Source organism: Sphaerodactylus townsendi, linkage group LG07, assembly GCF_021028975.2.
Source record: "Sphaerodactylus townsendi isolate TG3544 linkage group LG07, MPM_Stown_v2.3, whole genome shotgun sequence".
In the NCBI taxonomy this organism is placed as follows: Eukaryota; Metazoa; Chordata; class Lepidosauria; order Squamata; family Sphaerodactylidae; genus Sphaerodactylus; species Sphaerodactylus townsendi.
Window position 1 is genome coordinate 29,239,645 of NC_059431.1, and position 22,179 is coordinate 29,261,823.

A 22,179-nucleotide genomic window follows, 5' to 3' on the forward strand; every position below is an offset into this window, starting at 1 on the left:
TGTTCTCTGAAGGCGCCTCCTGTGAGCAGGCGTGCTGCCGCATGTTGGACCAGTTTTAACTTCCGAATCAAACGCAAGGGAAGGCCGGCGTACAGCGAGTTACAATAGTCCAGCCTGGAGGTGACCGTTGCATGGATCACAGTGGCCAGATCCGCCTGGGAGAGGAAGGGAGCCAACCACCGGGCCTGACGAAGATGGAAAAATGCAGTCCGGGTTATATGGGCCACCTGGGTCTCCATTGAAAGAGACGAATCCAGGTGGACCCCCAGACTGCGAGCGGAGGAGGTCGGCGCCAATGAGACCCTCCACACCGGCTGGAAATCTCCAACCTCACCCCTGCGGCTTCTAGCCAGAGGATCTCCGTCTTCGATGGATTCAGTTGCAGCCTGCTCTGCTGCAACCAACCAGCTACCGCCTCCAAACAATGCTGGAGAGCACGCCTGGTATGGCATCCCCCCTCCATCAACAGAATGCGCTGAGTGTCATCAGCATATTGATGACAGATCAGGCCAAAGCTCCGCACCAGCTGAGCAAGTGGTCGCATATAGATGTTAAATAATAGCAGGGATAGCAGCGCTCCATGAGGTACTCCGCACTGAAGCGGGCACTTCCTGGAGGCTTCATCCCCGCGACCACACTTGCTGACTCGATGAGGCAATCCACTGAAGGACAGTGCCCGAACCCGAGGCGGCCAGACGGTGGAGTCAAAAGGTCATGGTCGACCATATCAAATGCTCACCGGTAAGATCTAACAAAATCAGCAGCGCCCGATCCGCCTCGGTCAAGCTGGATACGGAGCGTATCTGTGATGGCGACAAGAGCGGTCTCCGTCCCATGCCCAGCACGGAAGCCGGACTGGAAGGGATCGAAGGCGATCGTCATCCAGGAAACCCTGAAGCTGCTCCAACACCACTCTCTCAATTACCTTCCCCAGAAGCGAAAGATTCGAGGCGGGGCGGTAATTGGCCAGATCCACCTGGATCTAACGATGGTCTTTTAAAGTGGGCGGACCACTGCCTCCTTCAACCCATCCGAAAGACCCCTTGCGCAAGGGAGCCATTGAGGATGTTCAACAGATGGGGTGGTAGCTCCGCCCGGCAAGCTTTTATAAGCCAGGAGGGGCACGGATCCAGAGGACAGGTAGTAGGTCTAACAGCAGCCAAGGCCCTGTCAACAGCGGCTTCGGAGAGCAGGGGAGAACTGGGCCAAACTTGGGGTCCGAAGACGGCAAGGGAGCCTCCAGTTCACTAATTGTAGATAACGTGGCATGGAAGGTCCTGGCGGAGCTGACGCGACTTTATCTGCAAAAAAAGCTCATAAATGCCTCACAGCTAACAGCCAATCGTTGGTTTGTGGACCCTTCCGATAAGGAGGTAAAGGACCCAATTATACGAAATAATTGTGCTGGCGAGAGCTAGCAGACGCCTTAAGAGAGGAGAAGAAGAAAGCCCTCTTCGCCTCCTTCATTGCCATCTCACAGGCCTTCATAAACGTCCTATAGGATGTTCGCGCCGCTCCGCCACGCGACTTCGGCCACACGCGTTCTAGTCGCCTAAGGAGCCGTTTCATCGGTCGCAGCTCTTCGGTATACCAGGGAGCCTGCCGAACATGGGGGCGAAGAGGACGCCGGGGAGCAACAGTCTCGATGGCATCGGAGAGCCGGGAATTCCAGTCCTCCACCTGTTCATCGAGTGTGCCGGCGGGTTCAGGGTCCCGCAGAGCATTCAGAAAACCAATTGGATCCATAAGTCTCCGCGGGCGGGCATAAATCAGCCCCTCGCCTAGACGGGTTTGGCGCGGCAGGTCCATTCGAACCTTCAGGGCATAATGGTCAGACCATGGCACTCTGTCCATAGAGGATATGACCACATTAACCCCCAAACCGAAGACCAAATCCAGCGTGTGACCGGCCTCATGAGTGGGGCCAGAGCTTACCAAGGAGAGGCCCAGTGCCGCCATGGATGACACTAGGTCCGCAGCCGCTGTACATGAGGCGGTGTCGACATGGACGTTGAAATCACCCAGGACAATAAGTCTGGGAAACCTCAAAGCCCAGTCCGCCACCACCTCCAGCAGCCGCGGGAGGCAGTCCCTTGGTGCGCTAGGCGACCGGTACACCAGAAGGACTGCCAACCTCTCCTCGGCCAACCACTCTAGGCCGACACACTCCATGCCGGTGATCTCTGGGATGGGGCCTCCCTGAAGGGAATAGAATCACGGATGAACATCGCCACACCTCCCCCCCGGCCCTGTGTTCGTGGCTGATGGAGACACGCGAACCCGGGTGGCGCGACTTCGCCTAAGGTGATGGTTTCACCCTCGCGCACCCAGGTTTCGGTGATGCAGGCCAGGTCCATCTGCTGGGCTTCGAGATAATCTCGGAGTACAGCAGTTTTATTGTTGATGGACCTGGCGTTAATCAACACCAGCGACGAAGTAGAGTAACCCTGAACCTCGCCACCATCGTCCCTTGGGATAGGTCGGAGGTCAGAAGGCGAACGAGCATGACCATATCTCGTTCGTCTTCTATCATATGGCCGCCGCCTACCGCTAGGGTACAAATGATTTCACCTGGTGAAGATGATGAAAAGCCAGGTAAACAGCATGTATGATCTGAGCCTCCATTGTTAAGGCATCAGGATCATATCAAAACTTTTGATGGTTGGTGCTGGTGATAATTGCACGCTGTCATAACTTCTTCCCAGAAAAAAACTGAATGACTGGACATTCCCAAAGCTTATGTTTAAGGGACACATCCTGTGATTTATCATACTAGCAGTTAGATCCTTCACTCATTCCTTTGCTAAAGAATTGTGTGGTGTCCGGTATATCCTAAATATAATTTCTTGCTGAATATCACAATACAGAGCGCAGGTATAATCTTGAAAGCCATATCCCATTGCTTTGGCAAAATAGGGCCATCTAGTTCTTTATTCCATTCATTCGTAACACTCTGCAGATCATATTTATTGGCATCAAATATTTATAAACAAATATTGTAGGTTTAATTTTCTGCATTTATTCAATTAGAATTTCCAGGAACAAAGGGGACTCAGAGACACTTAATGCTGCATGGCTGTATTGAAATACCAACACCTGTTGCAATTGTGTATGTTGTCATATAACAGAAGTTGACAAGTCCTATCTAGACCTTAGCTGAGAAAATGATAAAAACTCATCATCATATTATTATTAATTGGTCCAGTATAAACTCCCACCCCCATTGGTCCAAGCTTTGTTCCCAATTTTTAGATCTGAATTGGCCCATTTGTGTTAATTTAGCATGGGAAAATTTATCAAATTTGTATTAATGGAGGAATGGCCAATGCTTTTTCTTTTCTTTTTTGAGTGTGTGTAATAAAGAAGTTCTTGTACTATAATGTTGCGCTGATTTCCCCCCAATTCCTCCTACAGCTCCACTAGGCTATGTGCCTAGTGCCTCTCTCTTTTCTATGGGGTGGGCTGGCACTCAAGGATCAAGACTTGGGAGACCCCTGGAAAAAATGCTGATATTCAGTACCCAGATCTTGTGACAAAACAGCCATCCCATTGTTAAAAGTTAAATCTTCAAGACTACTCTCAGAGAGTAGATCAACAATTGACTCTCATTGGTATGTTGATTTCAAGCATGGACAGTGGCAGCATGCTCAGTCCACAGTGCAGCTACTTATATGACTTTTAGCAAGAACACTTCCTGTTGAACATTTGGAAACCTTTATCCTGGGTTTTTGGCCCACACTTGTCTATACTGCATAGCCTAACTCCTGTGACTTTTGTTCTAAATTTTCTTATATTTTTGTTGGTGGATGAGATTTCCCTCCCTGTCCGAATGTACTTCTTGAAAACCTCCTAGAACAGTGATGGTGAACCTTTTTGAGACCGAGTGCCCAAATTGCAACCCAAACCCCACTTATTTATCGCAAAGTGCCAACCCGGCAATTTAAACTGAATCCAGAGGTTGGCTCCCTCTTCCTCCCCCACCCGCTCGAGCAGGGGCCAGCCTGCTCTAGCCTCCAGCAAGTCCCTTGCTCGCTGCTCTGTGCCTCTCTAGTATCTCTGCCTCCTCTGCGCCCCACCCCTCGGGCAGCAGCCACCCGGAACATAAGCACCAGGCCCGCCAGCTGTGTCCTCCCTGCTCACTGCGGTGCGCGCATGTCGTGCTCAGTGGCCCAGGCCCTACCTAGGGGGGTGTGTGTGTGATTTTCCGCCCCCCGCATGACAAACTCTGTGTGCGCGTGCCCACAGAGAGGGCTCCGAGTGCCACCTCTGGCACCCGTGCCATAGGTTCGCCATCACTGTCCTAGAATGTTCCACACTGTCCTTCTGAAGTGAAAGTGAAATATTGGACAACATGAAGGTTCATCTGGTTTGGGGAAGAGGACATTCTCCAGAGTTCTATCCCATTCTGCATGTGAAATGGACCTTCACAGCGAGTTCAGCGTTTCATTCCAGGATGTAACTTATATTTGTAGCTTAGCCTTATATAGATTGTAAGGTGTGATACTGAGTTGCTTGGGAACTATCTTCAAACAACTGTTCCCCAGTAAAGAATGTATATAAGGCCCTTACTTGGGGGGACTTGAATTGGCACGTGGTAAACCAGTCAAAACAATTGGAGGAACTGGATGATGGATAAGGTGTGAGCATCCCTAAGCTGCAAGCCTTGTGTCCGGGCCATCAACCCTCATCCTTTGGTGCAGTTTTTGTGTAGTTATCACAGCATGCAGGTGTTTTTAAACACAAATGCTCCTTTAAAAAAATTCTGTCTCATAAAGATTTCTGGAGAAGTTGAAAACTTGCACAGTTCTGAGTCAAAAGTCCAACTCCTTCACTCAAGATACACAAGAGCTAATTAATGTTCAGCAGTGGCAGGGCATCACCTGGGGGGCGGGGCGGGGAGTAGGAAGGAAAGTTTGGGGAATAACCTTTTCCAATTTTTTTCTGGAGGAAGAAACACTAGAAAAATGCCTATAAAATATTTCTCCTTTGGAATGAATAAAATACTTATTAAGTAGAGATTCTCCACTGTTAAAGTATGTAGCACAAAAATGTGGTGATTTTCTATCTTTCCAACAAAAAGAATCGGGGAAATTTTAGGGAGCACTGAGTTAAAAAAACCCTCCTATGAAATGTTTTCCCTTTGAGAAAAGTCTTGCTTAACAAAGCATCCCCCCCATATATCCCGAGAAAAATCTGAGGACTCGCAACCTTTCCAACAGAAAAATTGGGAAATTCCGGGGGGGGGGGGGGTACTGAAGAAACCCTCTTATACTGTAGACATAGTACATTTTCAAGAATTTTTATTTAAATGTAATTTTGTCAACAAAATTGTTTGATAATATTTTATTAAAGAAAGGTGTTTTAAATGTTCTAAAATGTATCTTAATATCAGAAAATGCTTTGCAGTCCTACCTGTTGTAACTCATTGAGAGAGCTTGTTTAAATAACACATTTTCTTTTATTTCTACAAAATTTGTTTTTCTACCTTCAACTTTTATTGTGACAAAAATTAAAGACACGTGCTGTGGTTGCATTAGAGTGCCGCAGTTTGCAACTCTTTCTCACGTGTTGGATATACTTGCGATTTCTCTTCTAGAAAATGGCATGAATACTTCTTAATTCTACAAACATCAGATATACAGCTTATATACAAACTGCATGATGCATTTATGTTAAATCTAAATTGCTAAAAAGTTTAGATTTATTGGGAAAGTAAGTGTTTTCTCCCAAATTGCCCCCCCCCCCCAAAAGCCTGGTTTTCCTTGGCTGCCAAATTTTCAGTAATTTTACATCTCTATTGGGGAAAAACCATCTGCTATGATATTTTTAAAAAGTTTCTTGCTATTTAATGTTAATAGTTACATCTAAGTATTATTGTATATTTGGGGTTGCAGTCAGGGTGTAAAGTAGTCACGATGTAAAGTAGTCTTATGGCTCTTTTGTTGATGGCTCTTGTTGTCTACTATTAGTAGAATGAGTACCACCCCTGTACAGTGTGTGTTTTTATTTGCTGAATTTCACAGCAACAATAAAGAATTTAATTTCTTCAGCGGAACTGAGATTAGCACTCTGGGAAGGTTATGTAAATATATCATACCTGAAGAGTAAGAATAGCAGTATGAAAGTTAGGGGAAAACCAGGTATGATACAGGGAAGTCAATGAACTGGTCATCCCAGGATTTTTTTTTTTTTAAAGAAGGGCAATAGTTACAGTGCTTGAGGACAGGGTTCTATTTTGCCCACGGAAACATTAAGGTCCTGCTCAAGAAGGAAAAAGGTTTTGCTTGCTCGGACTAAAAAGTATAAGGTTTCAATTGGTGTGTGGTGGGGAATGTCAAATTGACCTCTCCTTTGCACTATACAAATTGCACTTAAAATGCTTATCCAGTATTATATCTGTTTTGGTTCTTAGTGGAAAAACCAAGGTAGGTTTTAAACATTCAAAGATTACATTTTTCCATTGCATTACAAGAGAGCTATGGTTGAATGACAGAAGGTGGAGTTCCTCATGTTTCAACTGAACCTTCTATTCTTCTTCTAAGACTGCAATACTAAGCAATGTTGTATTTTTTAATGTTGTGAAATGTCTCAAACGTTTTGAGAAGGGAGGTAAAAACATCCAATGGGACAACTTGCTGCATTGACATATGATTGGATGAACTCTACAGTACCTAGTGTTTTTTCGAGCCCTGCCTAAGTATTCTCATTTAATGTTGATCATGAGCAAATTTGTTGTGTTTTACTATCATCAGTTTTCATCTTATACAGTTTATCCAGATCATCTAATATCTTTCACTGTTTATATTGTGGTTTAAACTGGATTCCAGAAGACATTAGTAACATTTTTAGTGGAAGTCCATGTGTTGATTTCTGCGGGTGGGCTTCCTGCAGGGATTTGGACAATTGGGAACCATTTCACCAAGGAAAAATTGAAGTTTAATGATCTAGGCTGTAAAATAGTTTCCTTTGGTCGTTAACTATAACAATATTTCTTGCTTTTCTTACAGACATTTGCAATGAGGTGTTGAAGCCTTGTTTCACTGACTTGGTGAGACTGGACCTAAATGGCGCAGCATGACTTTGCTCCAGCCTGGCTTAATTTCCCTACTCCACCATCATCATCATCATCATCAAAGGTGAATTTCTTATTGTCTCCTGAATCATAAGTATGAGAACTTCGCTTAAACTTCACTTTTTAAATTGTGGAAACCATAAAATTTACCTGACTTTTCATTGTTTTCAGGGTAGAAGAGCAGATAGTGAATAACTGAAATTTGGATTGAGTTTGTTTTAGCATGGATTTTCTTTTCTGTTTAAAAAAACTCCGTTGAAAAGGAACCCAGCTCTAAAGCAAATGCAATTAAGTCAAAGCTTTAGTTTTAGTTTCCAAAGGAAAGTAAACAGCATAAAACAGAACTAAAAGGTTATTCTGATAGAGCAGCAGATAATATCTTCAGTGATTTGCCAGTCCCATGTCAAGCTTTAATACAACTGCCAGAATAGTTATGCTATATGATGACAGGGAAAGTAATTTTCCACTTTTTTCCTTTATAAAGAGGAACAGCTATCCATAACAAGGTCATAAATTCAACTTCAATGGATTACATTTTTTGTGTGACATTCCGATCTCATTCTTAATCAGATTATTTTTTTAAAAAAAAATGTATTGCAGCTGAACTTTTAAAAATAAGATTTAATTACACATTGTTTTGATTCTAAAGTCCCATTGAGCAAAGCATTTTTGACTAAGCACATTTCCAAATAACTATGAAACGTTTGCATTCAAAGGAATGGTCTTCATTAGTATTGTTATATATATAGAAAACACTGAACATAAATATGTATTGCATCTCTCAGCAGAAACAGCTCTGCAAGGCAAAGAACATATGGACTGAATAAAGCCAAGATTTTTGCATTATGTTCCCAGAGTATATTACAACTCTATTTAGTTGCAAAGCAATCTGTTAATTGTTGCTGCAGAATCGGGAATATGCTTTAGATTGGTTGTTGATAAATTGATCTTTGTAATTTTAAATAAAATTCTCCTTGATATTATGGAATGTACTTGATATGGATGCTTGACACTGTTCCATCTACAAAATTACTTCTGGCAATAAATTGTTTTAAGTATCACAATATATTCAGTTGTTTAACCCTTTCAGAACATACAGTTGTTTTCTGCTGACTCTTAGTGGAAAACTTCTGTAGGATCCAACTGAATTTGTCCTTTTCTGCTTTTTACTGTGACTGATACCTTTTCAGTTTTTTGAAAATATTAATGTCAATGTTTAAAAACAAGCTGAAAATATCGTGAAGTCAAGAGCCTGTCCTGTAATTCCTGGAGACAGTGGTCTCTTATATGAAGGATGCCTATGTGTAGTGGAAAAATCTTGAGTTAAAAATGCCACCTTGGTTCTGTTAACAAGCAGTACTTGCTTGCTCCCCTTCTTGGGTACCAGGTTTTTCATCTTACTGTAGCGTAGTGATCAATAATAGTCTGAAAGGTCATAAATCTGCAGACTTTAAACAAAACTCCAGTGCAACATAAGTAAATCTGATAGAGCGATAGCTCCACTGTGTGTTGAAAATGTAGACTGCACACTTGTATGTAGAAGTATTCTTTAAAAATCTCGTTTCTAGATGGTGTATAATGTAACACTATAATGACTGTTTACAAATAGTGCTTCGTTCCGTGACTATAGCATAGAGAATAAGTAATATTTAACTTTGATGATTTGGAAGTTCAGGGAGAGACCCAAATAGTTCAACCTTCTGAACAGATGGAAACTTTTAAATGTTTTGTGTGAAAACTATACTATACATTTGTCTCTAGTAGAAAATGCTGTCTATAACCATCCAGTGGAATTTAATTCAGGTCTGTAAGTGCAGCACAATATGGAGTTATATCCAGTGGGTCTATGGCAGTGATGGCGAACCTTTTTGAGACCGAGTGCCCAAATTCAACCCAAACCCCACTTATTTATCGCAAAGTGCCAACACAGCAATTTAACCTGAATGCTGAGGTTTCAGTTTAGAAAAAACTGGTTAGCTCCCTCTTCCTCCGCCCCACCTGCTCAAGCAGGGGCCAGTCTGTTCGAGCCTCCAGCAAGTCCCGTGCGCATTGCTCTGTGCCTCTCTAGCATCTCTGCCTCCTCTGCAACCCCCACCCCCCCGGGCAGCAGCCACCCGGAGCATAGACACCATGCCTGTCAGCTGAGTTCTCCCTGCTCACCCTGGTGCGTGCACATTGTGTTCAGTGGCCCAGGCCAGCCTAGATGTGTGTGTGTGGTGGGGGTGATTTTCCACCCCCACATGATGAACTCTGCGCACGTGCCCACAGAGAGGGCTCCAAGTGCCACCTGTGGCACCCGTGCCATAGGTTCGCCATCACTGGTCTATGGAGTATATAGAGAGTAGAAAAATTCTATAGATGCAACTGAATTTGACTTTATTTTGTTTTTGATTTTTTTACAATCTTTATTAACATTATTAAAATAGCAATATAAACAAACAATTTTCACATAAAAAGAAGAAAAACTCATAACATTATGTCTGCATTTAACAAAACACTGCCAAAACCCACCTACTTCCTAAGAGGGATTGATACATAATATTCTTACAATTTTTATTCAAGTTATTGTTAAATGATCCTTAAACAATTTTTCTTTCCCCCCCGTCAGACTTTTAACTAAGCTTTCAATAACCTAAGATCAACAGTTTCCATAATCATAAACAATTCCAAAATTCAATACTTTTTCCTTTCCTGTTCCTTATAGTATAAACCTCAATTTCTTTCCATGAAGAGATCACATTTTTTAAAACATTTACAATATTCTATTAATTTTGAGCATTCTGTTCTATTTTCCACATAACATATTAATGGTTACCATTCTTCCACATATTCTTCAATACAATTATTTTTAATTAAACTAAATAACTTATCATATGTGGCAAACTCCAACAATTTGTTCATCTGAATTTGGCTTTAGGTGCTATGTTCTTAGTTGAGTCTCCCTCCTGAGCGAGACTTGATACAAATTTTGGAGGATTCTTGACGTGCAAGACTGGGAAAAGGTTAATATTATGGTGCCGTGTCCTTTAGAAGGCTGGTGTTGCTACTGTAGTCCTCATTTAATATTGTTCCACTTTTCAGTCATCATTGAATCTTGAGAAGCATTCTGAAAGTTTTTCATGGACTGAGAACCGTTATGAAGTTAACCGCAGGCGGCACAACTCTTCTGATGGATTTGATCCTAGTAGTGGCCGTTCAAATGGAGGTTTGTATTTTTGTCTCTTAAGTAAGATGTTTGCCTATTTTATGGTGAGTTATTCTGAATGTTCTGGAACTCTTTATTCGTAAATTCTTTGCTGGTACTGTTTAAGTAGAATTAAAACCATTTAATTGTACAGCACATTTCAAAGTACAGAACAGTACTTAAACGAATCATGCTCAGGGAGAGTGTGCTATATTTCTTAGTCTGTTTCTCCTAATCCATGACCAACAGTACAGTGTTCATCTATGAAAAAATGGTACTCATAAGGTCTGCAAAGACAATTAGGTCTGTTCTTGGACCCCAGCATAGGCATGGGCTACACTTGTCTTTCTGGGTTAGGGGGAGATTGTGTTCACTTCCTCATCTTCTGCGGCAGGGGAGGAGGAGTAAGAAGGATGAAGAAGAAGAGTTTGGATTTATACCCCACCTTTCTGTATTGTAAGGAGACTCAAGGTGACTTATAAGCTCCTTTCCTTTCCTCTCCCCACAACAGACACCTTGTGAGGTAGGTGGGGCTGAGAGAGTTCCAAAGAACTGTGACTGGCCCAAGGTCACCCAGTAGGAATGTTCGGGTGTAGAAACACACCTGTAGTGTAGTGTTCGAGTGTAGAAAACTCCACCAAATAAGCTTCTGACACTCAGGTGGAGGAGTGGGGAATCAAACCCGGTTCTCCAGATTACAGTCCACCTGCTCTTGACCACTACACCATGCTGCCTCCAGGATGCAAATAGAATTGCAGCCCAGTCCCTACAAGGTTCAGTTACAAGTCTGAATAACTTCTTAGGTATAGCTTAACACTGAATTTTAAAATTTTTATAGCTTTTCTGTGGATATAATCTTATTCTGAGGGGGGAGGGATTTTTATTATTGGAATGTTGGACGCCATTTTAACCCACTGAGCTTTTATATAATTAGAACTACAGCTATGTAAATTTTTATCGCTGCTCTTAATTGTCTACTTGTTTTTATATTGTATCCTTATATATTGTACACCGCCCAGAGCCCTTCGGGGATGGGCGGTATAAAAGTCCAATAAAATAAATAAATAAATAAATAAATTCAAAACTCCTTTTTGACTTTGTGTTTCAATTTTAAAACTCCTAGGGCATATGGGAAGAAAAGAGAGAAATGGCTGGCGCTCGCAAGGCAGGAATGGCACCGAAAACACAAATCACAGAGGGGGATACCATGGTGGAGGTTCACGTGCTCGTACCAGCAGCTTCCACTCTGGGAAAAGCCAAGGGCTGCATGAAAGCAATGCACCTGACTGTGAAAATCTGAAAAAAGAAGACAAGGAAGAACGCAAACAATTTGAAGCTGAAGATTTTGTGAGTTTTTTTCTTGGCTCTAGGAGCCAGTTCAGAATTTAGGAGCCAAACTCATTTTTTTAGCCTTCAGGGTTTCATTTTCTTCACACAGTTTTATTAAAGTTATGACCAATGTATATTAGTTATTACAGGGGTAGCCCTGGTTCTCATCAAGTTAACCTCTAACTCTAACCTAATGTCTCCCCATGTGGGGGTTCCCCCAGACCCCTCTGGATGTTCTATCCCTCTTTCCCTTTTCCTGGGCGATGTTCACCCTGTCCTTTCTCCTGGTGGCTGGGCAGTGATTGTTTATATAAGTTGGGCCCCTGGGCTGGGCCTGGTTCCTGCCGACTTGTTCATCCCTCTTGCTGTTGCTGCCCTTTCCTGCTGCCCCCACCCCCCGTGATGGGCCAGCCTGGTGTTCTTCCTTCAGGCCTACCCAGAGCTTGCAGTGAACGTGGGGGGTGGGGATGATGAAGTGCCGGGTGGCAGCAGCTGGTCCCATAGAGGCGGCGGAGTCTGGAACAACAGCTGCCGCTGTCTCCAGACATCCCAATTTTTCATAATTCCATGATGGCTTTAAAGAGGTCCATTTAAGTGAATATTGGAGCCATATGGAAAACAACCGTCTAAGAAGTAAGTTCATTCACCCCTGTTGAATGGTGTAACCTTGGATTTAGATGTAAACAGGCAGTGACAGGAACCTCGCATACATTTGTTTTTACATCATACAACAAAACATCCTGATGTGATATGATAAAGCTTTGGTTTGGATTCAGGAATCTATTTTGCTCAATTTCAGCCAATTTCTCCCCCTCTCCCCAATACACCCTTGTCTCACATTGCTCAGCATAATCTTTGGCAATCAAAGGGGACCCCTCCTTTCATTTTTCATCAGTGGAAAAACTGCTGAGAGGTACCATTACTGGTCATACTAGGCACCACAATGGAATTTCTTGGTGCTGTGGTGACCTGAATAATTTATTCACTTCAGTTCTTCAAGGGTTCATTAGGCTCTTTACGTTGAATATTACTAAAGCCCCTATATGTCATTTGTAAAGAAATTTTGATACTTCATGTTAAGGGGTCCAGGGTAATGCGTATCTCAGTCTTTAAGACTTTATTTTGCAACATGAAAATTTTTAATATAAACAGATTAACTCTTTCTATATCCTGAAGTGGATTCTGTATATTCTGGTTTTACTCTTGAACCTTTTATTGGGAGAGGCAGAAAGCAGGTATAGTTCTGTCAAATGGAGATTGAAATCTAGTATGCTAGAATTTCTTCTAATAGTCAGACCTTTGCATTAAGGAGGTGTGAGTGTGTCTGTCAGACTATCAACAGCATTAAAATTTTTGAATAATTGAACAGGATGATAAATTCTGAATTATTCAAACAGGAGGTTTTTTTAAAGAAAAGATTGTAAAATAATTTTGTGTCTCCACCCTCCCTCGTTTGTTTTTAGCCATCTCTGAATCCTGAATATGAGAGAGAACCAAACCAGAATAAATCTTTAGCTGCTGGTGTTTGGGGTAAGAGTACTAACCTTTGCACTGCCGTAAAGTTCTTGAATACTATTTTGTTTTACACACAAATAAAAAAAGGACCATTATTTCATATTACTAGTAATTTTATCTCTTCGTGCAATAATTTATCTCTGACAGTTATGAATTGTTTGCCTTAAAATTTTGAACTTCATTGATAACTACATTCCTTTATTTTGTCTGAATGTGTATGTATCCTTTCCTTTAATAATATGGCTTTATTGGCCAAAGCCTTAAGCCTAAATGTGTGTGCATACCGTGTTTCCGTGAATATAAGACAGTGTCTTATATTAAATTTTGCTCCCAAAGATGCGCTATGTCTTATTTTCAGGGGATGTCTTATTTTTTCTGTGTTCTGTTCGTCAGGCATACTTCCAAACAAAAACTTTGCTATGTCTTACCTTCGGGGAATGCCTTATATTTTGCACTTCAGCAAAACCTCTACTATGTCTTATTTTTTTGGGATGTCTTATATTCGAGGAAACAGGGCATGTATGGGGGTGTTTATCCTTTTTTATCCAGGGACTTCCACTGTCCCTGTGTTGAGAAACATACAAACCATCATTCATGCAGTATAAACCTAGCTTCAAGTACTCTGATTAAATGCCCTACAAAATTTAAGAGCACTTAAGGTCTGCTGTATAATTACACTGAATTTACCCTTGAAATTTGGAATGACACTGTTCAAATTTCTTTTCAGAATATCCTCTAAATCCTAAATCTAGATCTCCACGTATGATGGTCATTAAAAAAGGCAATACAAAAGATTTACAGATATCTGGATTTCCTTTGGGAGGAAATGCTCATTCCCAGCCAGCTAAGAATGGGACCGGGGCAAGTGTTTATAAAGGCTTAGTTCCCAAGCCTGCCATTCCACCAGCAAAGGTGAGAGCTGAAAGTTGTGTGTATCGACAGCAGGGTAGCCTCACTTTGTTGCAACATTTCTTTGCTTGTATGTTAATATAACATTTTGTGATAGTGAAATTAAGGCTAAGTGCATGTAGCTGTTCATCATCATCTCTATCTCTCATTTCCCCCTTTACCTTCCCTTACCACCTCCTTATTTCTGGTGCCCTCAGATTTAGCATGCAGTTTCTTCAGATCAGGGGCTTTTACATACTTTTATAAATAATGGCTTCAGGCCCTTCTCTGTAATGTTTGATAAATTGAGCTTTTTAAAATGTTAAGTTTAATCTTCCTGAAATATCTCTTACCGTTTTGATTTTAGTCTACACAGTGGAAAAGCCAAACAAAAGAGAACAAACTTGGGAGTCCATTTCCTCATGATTCTGCATATGGTATGGGAAACTTCAGTGCTTTCAAATCTACTGCCAAGACTGTTGGATCACAGAATTCTGTGAAAGAGGTACTTCAGTTATGTGATTCTCCTTTTTTGTCTGGGCTGCTTCAGGTGTAGAAGGTTGTGTGTTAAACAGTGGATTTGGAGACTCTTGAACACCCATAAAACCCAAGTTTTTGAAATAAGATGAAACAATTACTTGACCAAAAATTGCAACTGCCTCACTTTTTCTCTATACCATCTCTTTCTCCTGTAGTGCAATCGGTCAAATTCCTCATCCCCAGTCGATAAACTGGGCCAGCCTCGCTTAACCAAATTGACAAGAATGCGTACTGATAAAAAGAGTGAATTTTTGAAGACGTTGAAGCGGGATCGAGTTGAAGAAGAACATGATGAGAACTGTGTTGGGCAAGAGAAGGAAGTGGGTGTACTTATGTGTAATAGCACTATATCAAACCCGTGCAGTATACTTCATTAGGCTTTTCATCATTCTAAATATTAGAAACAAGCAGATCATATAAACCTTGCAGTAAAAGATTGTTGAAATTGCATCAACTTAACACTGGCTCTGCTAACATGCTTGGTGTGGTGGAAAATAGCAAATATTTTCCCATCTCTTCTTTCCTTTCTCTGATAGTAATAACGATATACGCCCCAAAACCATCCTTTCTAAATGCTGGCTTACCAAGTGTGCGTGATTACCTCCTACTTCTGTCTGTTTATATGGAAGATCAGGATGAATCAACTGTTTTGCATATAGATATATGTATGCCATTTCACATTAAATAGCCACATGGTGGTGGTGGGTCTATGCACTTGCACTCCACAACTCACGTAGTATTTTTACTTGGTTGACTGCTTGATCTAGTTTTTAGGTGATAAATTGCCCTTGTGTTCCTTCATTTTATACTCACAAGGCTTTTCCCCTTTATCTGTGACTTTTGCAGAGCACCAGCAATTTAGTTTTGAGGTTTCTGAGTACAGTAGAACACTTGAAGTAGTTTTAAAATGCTGTGTTCTTTATAGTTTCTTGGTTTTGGAACTGTGCATTATAACAACAAAGTTCTCAGGTTTTGAACTTCTGTAGGGAAGGGAGGGTGACTTCCCAGTATTCTGGTCACTCTGTTGTCCTTGAAACTCAGTTATTAGAGAGCATATTCCCCACACTTGTGCTGTGAATATGCAGTATAGCTAGAAAGGAAAAAAAAAGTGTGTAGGTCCAAGGCTATGAATAGTGTGTGATCTTTCATATTTGATTTCTTCAGGATGAACTTCCAAAATGGTTGAAACACAAGCTGGTATGGTAGTTCACTATCATGTATTGCGGTTTCTGGTCTATATTATCCATCTTATCATAACATTCAGTTGCTGAAATTTATCCTGCACCCCGTACCCAAATGAAACTTTTTCAGATTTAGAACTTTTCATAGTGAGCATTTTTTGGTTTAAAGGGAACTTGCTATTGTGAAGATTTGTTGCAAATAGTGAAATGTGAGTCATGTCTGGAACTTCCTGAAATATGTGACTTCTTTGACAGGAGGATGATGATGAATTTAATTTGCATAATAGCAACAGTGATCACCAAGAGAGGGACATAAACCGAAACTTTGAAAATGAAAATCCGCAAGAAAATAGATCGGCTGCAGTGATTTCCCAGCAGATCATTCGTTCTTCAACATTTCCTCAAACTGATGTCCTTTCAAGCTCACTTGAAGCAGAGCATCGGTACGTGTTTTTAAAATCTCAGTTCAGTTTAACCTTTTGAGAAAAATCTTTCTCCCTTAATGGGTTCAAATTAATTCAGTGTGGAATTAGGTCCTGCATTATCGGGTGAGGAGGAAGGTCAAATTTGCCTGGTGAGCTGGACTTTCACCCTGACTGCCAGTCATTTCCTGTACAATAGATTAGGCTTTCCTGAAGCTCTTAAGAGCTTGCCTTTCTCTAAAACAACAGAAGAGGATGTGCCTGGGGGGATTTGCATTTCTGGTGGCAGCAGGATGAGACTTCTTGGGGTTATAGCTTTGTTTCCTTTCTTGACCTCCTCTTCCTCTATCCAGGTTAGAGGTATGGGTTACAAGGGACATTGCCCAAGTGTTTGTGTGATTAATCCCCAGTGCTGTGCTCAGATAGTTGTTATCCCAATCAGCCCCTATTCCAGGTCTGAGACACTACATTACACTTGTACAGCCAGAATGTGTCTAGGAGCAAAAAAGAATCTTGTAGACTGATATGTGCATGACTTCCAGTTTGATGCAATGAATGGAGGTTAGAAGCCCACTAACTCTTCTCCCACTAACTCTCTGCATTCTACCTGATTGGACTTGGACAGATGTATCTGAGGAGCAAAGTGCTTCAGGTGTTGCAGTCCATCCACAGGGGAAGCAGGGGCAAGGGGCATAGATTTTCATGTGCTTGTTCCTGTTTTACCCTCAGAGTCAGGCTCAAACAGTGCAGCAAGCAGAGTTAGAGTGCTAAATCACTCCCCCGAGCAGTTGATGAAGCAGAGACTTACCATCGGATTAAGATGATTTTTATCTTTAAACCTCTAGTGCAGGCTGCCTGTGAAAAGTGGCGTAGCTTGCTATCTTCTCAGGGGCTAGCTTTTCCTTCCATTTATGTTCCTGATCTTGTAAACATGCAAGCAAAGGTTTAGACCTGTTTGGGCAGTCAAAGCACTTGGCTCCTTCCTGCTCTGCCTGATTCTTTGGGTGGGTGATACCTGTACTGTTGTCCAATATTTTGAGGAAAATGGATTTCTGCACTTGGTAGTGTCTTGGAAGGGATTCAACACAGTTCTGTGCCTGGGCATCCAGTAGTCACCTCAGTAGTAGTTGCCTCAATTTGTTTTATTGTAGATTTTTTTTAAAAAAAAAAACCTTTAAGCTACAGAGCATATATAAATAACATTTTAACTTGTTAAATGTAACCTGGAATCCCACACTAGTAATTTCCTTAGGACCACGTAGCCCTTTGAAACAGCTTTAAACTTCGAACACACTACTTGTAAGGAATTCCATAGACGCAGAAATAAAAGGCTTTGGGAGTAAAAGTCCATTTATTAAGACATCTTAGAAAGCTCAAGTACACGCAGTGGCAGGAATGACACTTCCCGCCAGAAGCACAGGTTATAATACCATTCACCCCATCCCCCCTTCCTGCTTCCCATGGGAACAGAGACTTCATCTCCCGCGCAAAGATAAAGTCTCCGCCGATGCATCTGGCCCATCGCCCGGGCTGTGGAATGTACTCAAGGTTACTCCACCACCAACACCATTGAATCCTTTACACTACTTCAGGAGAAATTAAGAAGGGGGTTGGATTTAAATTCCTATTGGCAGTGAAATATATACAGAGAAAGAAAGGAATAAACATACATTATTTTGAACCTGTTAAACATATTCACAAAAAAATAAGAGCGTGGGCATCATCTGTTTTAGTAAAAGAGTTTCACCATCTGGATGCATGCAGGGCTTTCAAATTCTAGACAAGATACCACATCTAATGTATAAGAATAAGTTTTTCTCCTTTCACAACACAACTTTTTATGAGTTCAGTTGTTTTTAAAAAGTCCCAAATCATTATTGCATTTCATCTCATTAAAGGCAATTAAAAAAAATCCCAGTTGTAGTTTTTAATCATCTTTATTGCTTAGTAATTTGTAGTATTTTTCTGGTTGCTTCCAGTGCTGTTACCTGTTATAATTTCTTGCATTTACCGGCTGTTGTTGGCTGTTCCCTTTTGTTTTAGAGCAGCAGCCATGTGCAAACAAAACTACCTTCCTGTACAGTTTGAAAATGGAAATGTCAGGAATATTGATGTTCAGAAACGATTTATGCTTCTGTACAAAGTACAAAGCACAAAAGAACAAAAAGCTCCCTTTTGTGTTCAGACTGAAAATAGAACATGAATGATTGCTTTTGGAATCATAGAGTTGGAAGAGACCACAAGGGCTATCAGGTCCAACCCCCTGCCATGCAGGAACACACAATCAAAGCACTCCTGACATATGATCATCCAGCCTCTGTTTAAAAACCTTCAAAGAAGGAGACCCCACCACTCTGAGGCAGGGAATTCCACTGTCCAACAACCCTGACATATGATAGCTAATAATTCTTAAAATGTATGTATTGAATCCTAATGGTGGTGGAAAGTGCTGTCAGCTCACAGCATTGAATCCTAAAGAACTGCAGATATTGAATCCTAAAGAACTGCCAATGGAGTCTTTTTGGATGGGATTTTATGTCCCCACTCAAACCCTCACAATGGCACAGGATGTGGTGGGGGATTTGAAGTCAGGTGGGAAATGGTTTGACCAGCTCATCTTGTACCAGTTCTTTGTGAGTGGTTGTTGCACTAAGGCCATGGGGCATTTCTGCCAATTCCCCTTGCTGGTTTCGGTACCGTAGATAATTTCTGCTGGCTCTCTGCCCCTCAGTGGCTTTTGGGGAAGAACCCATGTAGCTGGACATGTGTGCGTGCGTGCGTGCGTGCATGCGTACTCCATATGTACAATCATTATCATTGCAGATGGGTCGCCCGTGGGTGTGGGTGTGTGTGGGTGGGTATACAGGCAAGCCTTTCTCCCTCTTCATTATACCTGTGGAGAGAGGTATAAGATGTTGGGAGTTCCATGAGCAGAGCTTCCAGTATTGTTTTATAATTTGGTTATCAGGTGTTCGGCACCTGATTCAGGATTTCAAGGGAAGCTGGGTGGGGGCAATGGATCCCTTTTGCTCTTTTTAAAAAAACCTAAAAATGGACCCTGGTAGCTGCTAACAATTAGGTAATGCAAGTGGTGTTCCTATGCTTGCCCAAACAGTCAAGTAGCAGTCAGGTCCTCTCGGGCCATTGCAGGTTGGGAAAGTGGCAACACGCTCATTCTGTGGCCCTGATCAGAGTTGCCCTGATGATTGAATTTTTCAAAATGACTGGGAATTTGTTTTGGGGACCTGAGAGCTCCTGCTTTTTCTGAGTTATGTGCTGTTGCCTTCATCTGAGCTTTAAAGAAGATACAGGGTTTCTTATCTCAAATCATTTCTCCATGCTGTCTTAAGAGTAGAAGGAAACAGATGCGAAGACCTGGCAAATGACCGCCCAGCGGGTCTCCTTCAAAGCAATCAGATTGGGCCTCAAGCTGCTAGTCACTTTCAGTGTATATAAGCATCAGTAAAAGGCTTTAAACTAAACCATGCAATGTCTTCTATCTCTCTTTAGATTGTTAAAGGAGATGGGCTGGCAGGAAGACAGTGAGAATGATGAGACCTGTGCTCCATTAACAGAGGATGAAATGAGGGAATTTCAGGTTATCAGTGAACAGGTGAGAGACAAAATCTACCTGTAGAAGTACATTATGAGCAAAGCAGGATGGATATACGTCTAGCATTCAGCTCTAAGAGAAGCAGTACCAGTAGCCTGAGGTCTAGTGCTTCAAGCATCAGTCACAACTGAACATTTCCTGAACATCATAGAGCTGTAATTCTTTGCCTGCACAATTTCTTGGAGTAGGAAATTAGCTTTAGAGAGTTCATCTTCTCAAATTGTTGCTACACAGCACGGTCATCTGCTTCCTGTCCTACTTGCCTGTGCTGTTTGGCTCATTTCTGAACTTCTTTAGTATGATAATCTCCCTTCTGTTTTTGCCACTGCAAATGTCTGTTTCAGCCGTGGACAGTAATGGGGAATGGAATGGCATCTACTGCTTCCCCATAACATCACCCATTCTGTAACTCTTTAGGATGAGAGCTACGCATGCAACTTTCTATAGTCTTGTGCTACATAAATACGGAGTCTTATGTTCCCTCTGCTACTAGCTCAGCTAAGTAACAATAGCATGACAGTGCGAGTTTCTTTAAGAGACTTCTGCACTGTTGGCAAGAAATTACTAAGCTAAGAGGTTTCTTCCTGTTGCATGTCAACTTGATACTTCCAAATTCTTGGATTAGTTTAGAACAGGGGTCTGCAACCTGCGGCTCTCCAATTGGCCATGCTGGCAGGGGCTGATGGGAATTGTAGTCCATGAACATCTGGAGAGCCGCAGGTTGCAGACCCCTGGTTTAGAAGGAAAGAGATTTACACCTGTAACTTTTTGCAGATCTCTAGAACTTTGCAGAGTTTTCCTTGGTGAAATATTTGAATAGATTATAGAGGGCTTGGCAAGTGGTCAGGAAGAACAAGCTAACTTTTTCTCCCTCTTGGTAAGTTGTTTGAAGCAATAGGCAAGCAGGATTACCATGAACACAGTATGCCACTTTATATTTTAGGAAAACAGAAACCTTTTGGTTATGTCTCCTTCAAACTGCTAACTTTGCTTTTCATTTCAGTTACAAAAAAATGGCCTTAGAAAAAATGGTATTCTGAAAAATGGCCTCATCTGTGACTTCAAATTCAGTCCCTGGAAAAACAGCACTTTCAAACCAACGATTGAGAATGAAGACACGGAAACAAGCAGCAGCGACACGTCAGATGATGATGATGTGTGAAGAAGACTGCTGGAGAGCAGGAGGCGCTCTTTCTTGCAGCCGGCACAGTTTGCGAGTGAATTGCTCAAAAGAGGGGAAGAACTATAATTGAAGTAGTGCTGTGCGCGCGCCCCCCGTTAGACGAAGGATCTTTGGGACTCCTCGTGAAGGAACCGAAGACCGTTGTGTTGATGAGCTGTGTTGAAAACATGACTATAATTTCTTTGTAAATGGATGTTGTAGAAATGAGGACTCTGCCCCAACATTGACTTTTTTTCATCACTGCAGCATTTCTCTGACTAGCCATGTGACAATGTATGAGAATGAGATTTTCTCATTTAATAATAAAAAAAGATTATGTATTGTTTGGCAAAGTTTTTGTCTTAAAAACTGCAGGTCTGAGGGGAGAAAGGGCAGCTTGACACAGTGTGTTGCTTGCTGAGACGGATTTCCATATGGTGGAAATCCCCAGTATTCACTTTGTGCACAGACGATAGAGAGTATAGCATGTTGGCTAAAAATAAAAAAATGACAAAAAGTGCACTAAAACTTCCATTTTCCTGAACTGTTGTAATTGTTCCACTTCTTCTTGATACATACCAATAATTGCTCTCTAGCAGTTTGTACTACAGTAATTATGGAAAAAGACTTGCTTCAATTCCAAACTTCACAGAACTGGTGTAAATCAAAAGCTTTATTTGGATGCTATGAGACCCAGGAATCTGGATCCTCACAACGGGCGCTGATTCTTGTGGGGGAGGGTAAATAAACATTATTTTGATAAATTATTCAGATGCAGAAAGCTTATTTCATTGACTGGTCTTGTCAAACTCATGCACAATAAACTGTCTTCTCATAATGTCACCTTGGTACATAACACTGAAGATATTTATGGTTCTTTAATTGTCTAATATTGCTGCCTGTCATTCTTCTGAGAATACTAGTATTGATTTCTGGTCTGTGTCACTATACAGCAAATGCATTTTGTGACTCTCAGCCCAGAATGTTAAGGTACATTCCATTGAATAGTGGTATGGCTGCACATTCATCTGTACAGGTATATCTGTTTCACTGCTGGGATCTCGTTTCCCCACTGCTGTCACCAAGATCTGGGTAATAATGCTCTTCATAAACATTTCCTTCGTATACTATGTAAGACTTAGATCATGATGGATAGCAATGTTTTTCTGTAGCTGTAGAGAAGAGCAAGCGTCCAGTAGTCTACTGGATTCTTGCTCTTTTCTATGTAATACTTTGTGTTTTGCTGTCCAGTGTTGTCGTCTTAAACTAAAAG

At 41.7% G+C, this 22,179-nt stretch overlaps 1 protein-coding gene across 1 annotated transcript in view; it reads left to right on the top strand.

The window, feature by feature from the left end:
* The window catches only part of GPBP1 (GC-rich promoter binding protein 1), a 40,563-nt gene extending 18,890 nt beyond the window's left edge, over positions 1 to 21,673 (top strand). The window contains exons 4-13 of the mRNA XM_048503846.1: positions 7,008 to 7,136; positions 10,154 to 10,277; positions 11,380 to 11,603; positions 13,049 to 13,115; positions 13,828 to 14,012; positions 14,356 to 14,493; positions 14,684 to 14,848; positions 15,965 to 16,152; positions 19,642 to 19,744; positions 20,748 to 21,673. Coding sequence (XP_048359803.1) covers positions 7,065 to 7,136; positions 10,154 to 10,277; positions 11,380 to 11,603; positions 13,049 to 13,115; positions 13,828 to 14,012; positions 14,356 to 14,493; positions 14,684 to 14,848; positions 15,965 to 16,152; positions 19,642 to 19,744; positions 20,748 to 20,906 — 1,425 coding nt within the window. The 5' untranslated portion in view covers positions 7,008 to 7,064 and the 3' untranslated portion in view covers positions 20,907 to 21,673. The remainder of the gene's footprint in view (positions 1 to 7,007; positions 7,137 to 10,153; positions 10,278 to 11,379; positions 11,604 to 13,048; positions 13,116 to 13,827; positions 14,013 to 14,355; positions 14,494 to 14,683; positions 14,849 to 15,964; positions 16,153 to 19,641; positions 19,745 to 20,747) is intronic.
* Positions 21,674 to 22,179: the final 506 nt, after the last annotated feature.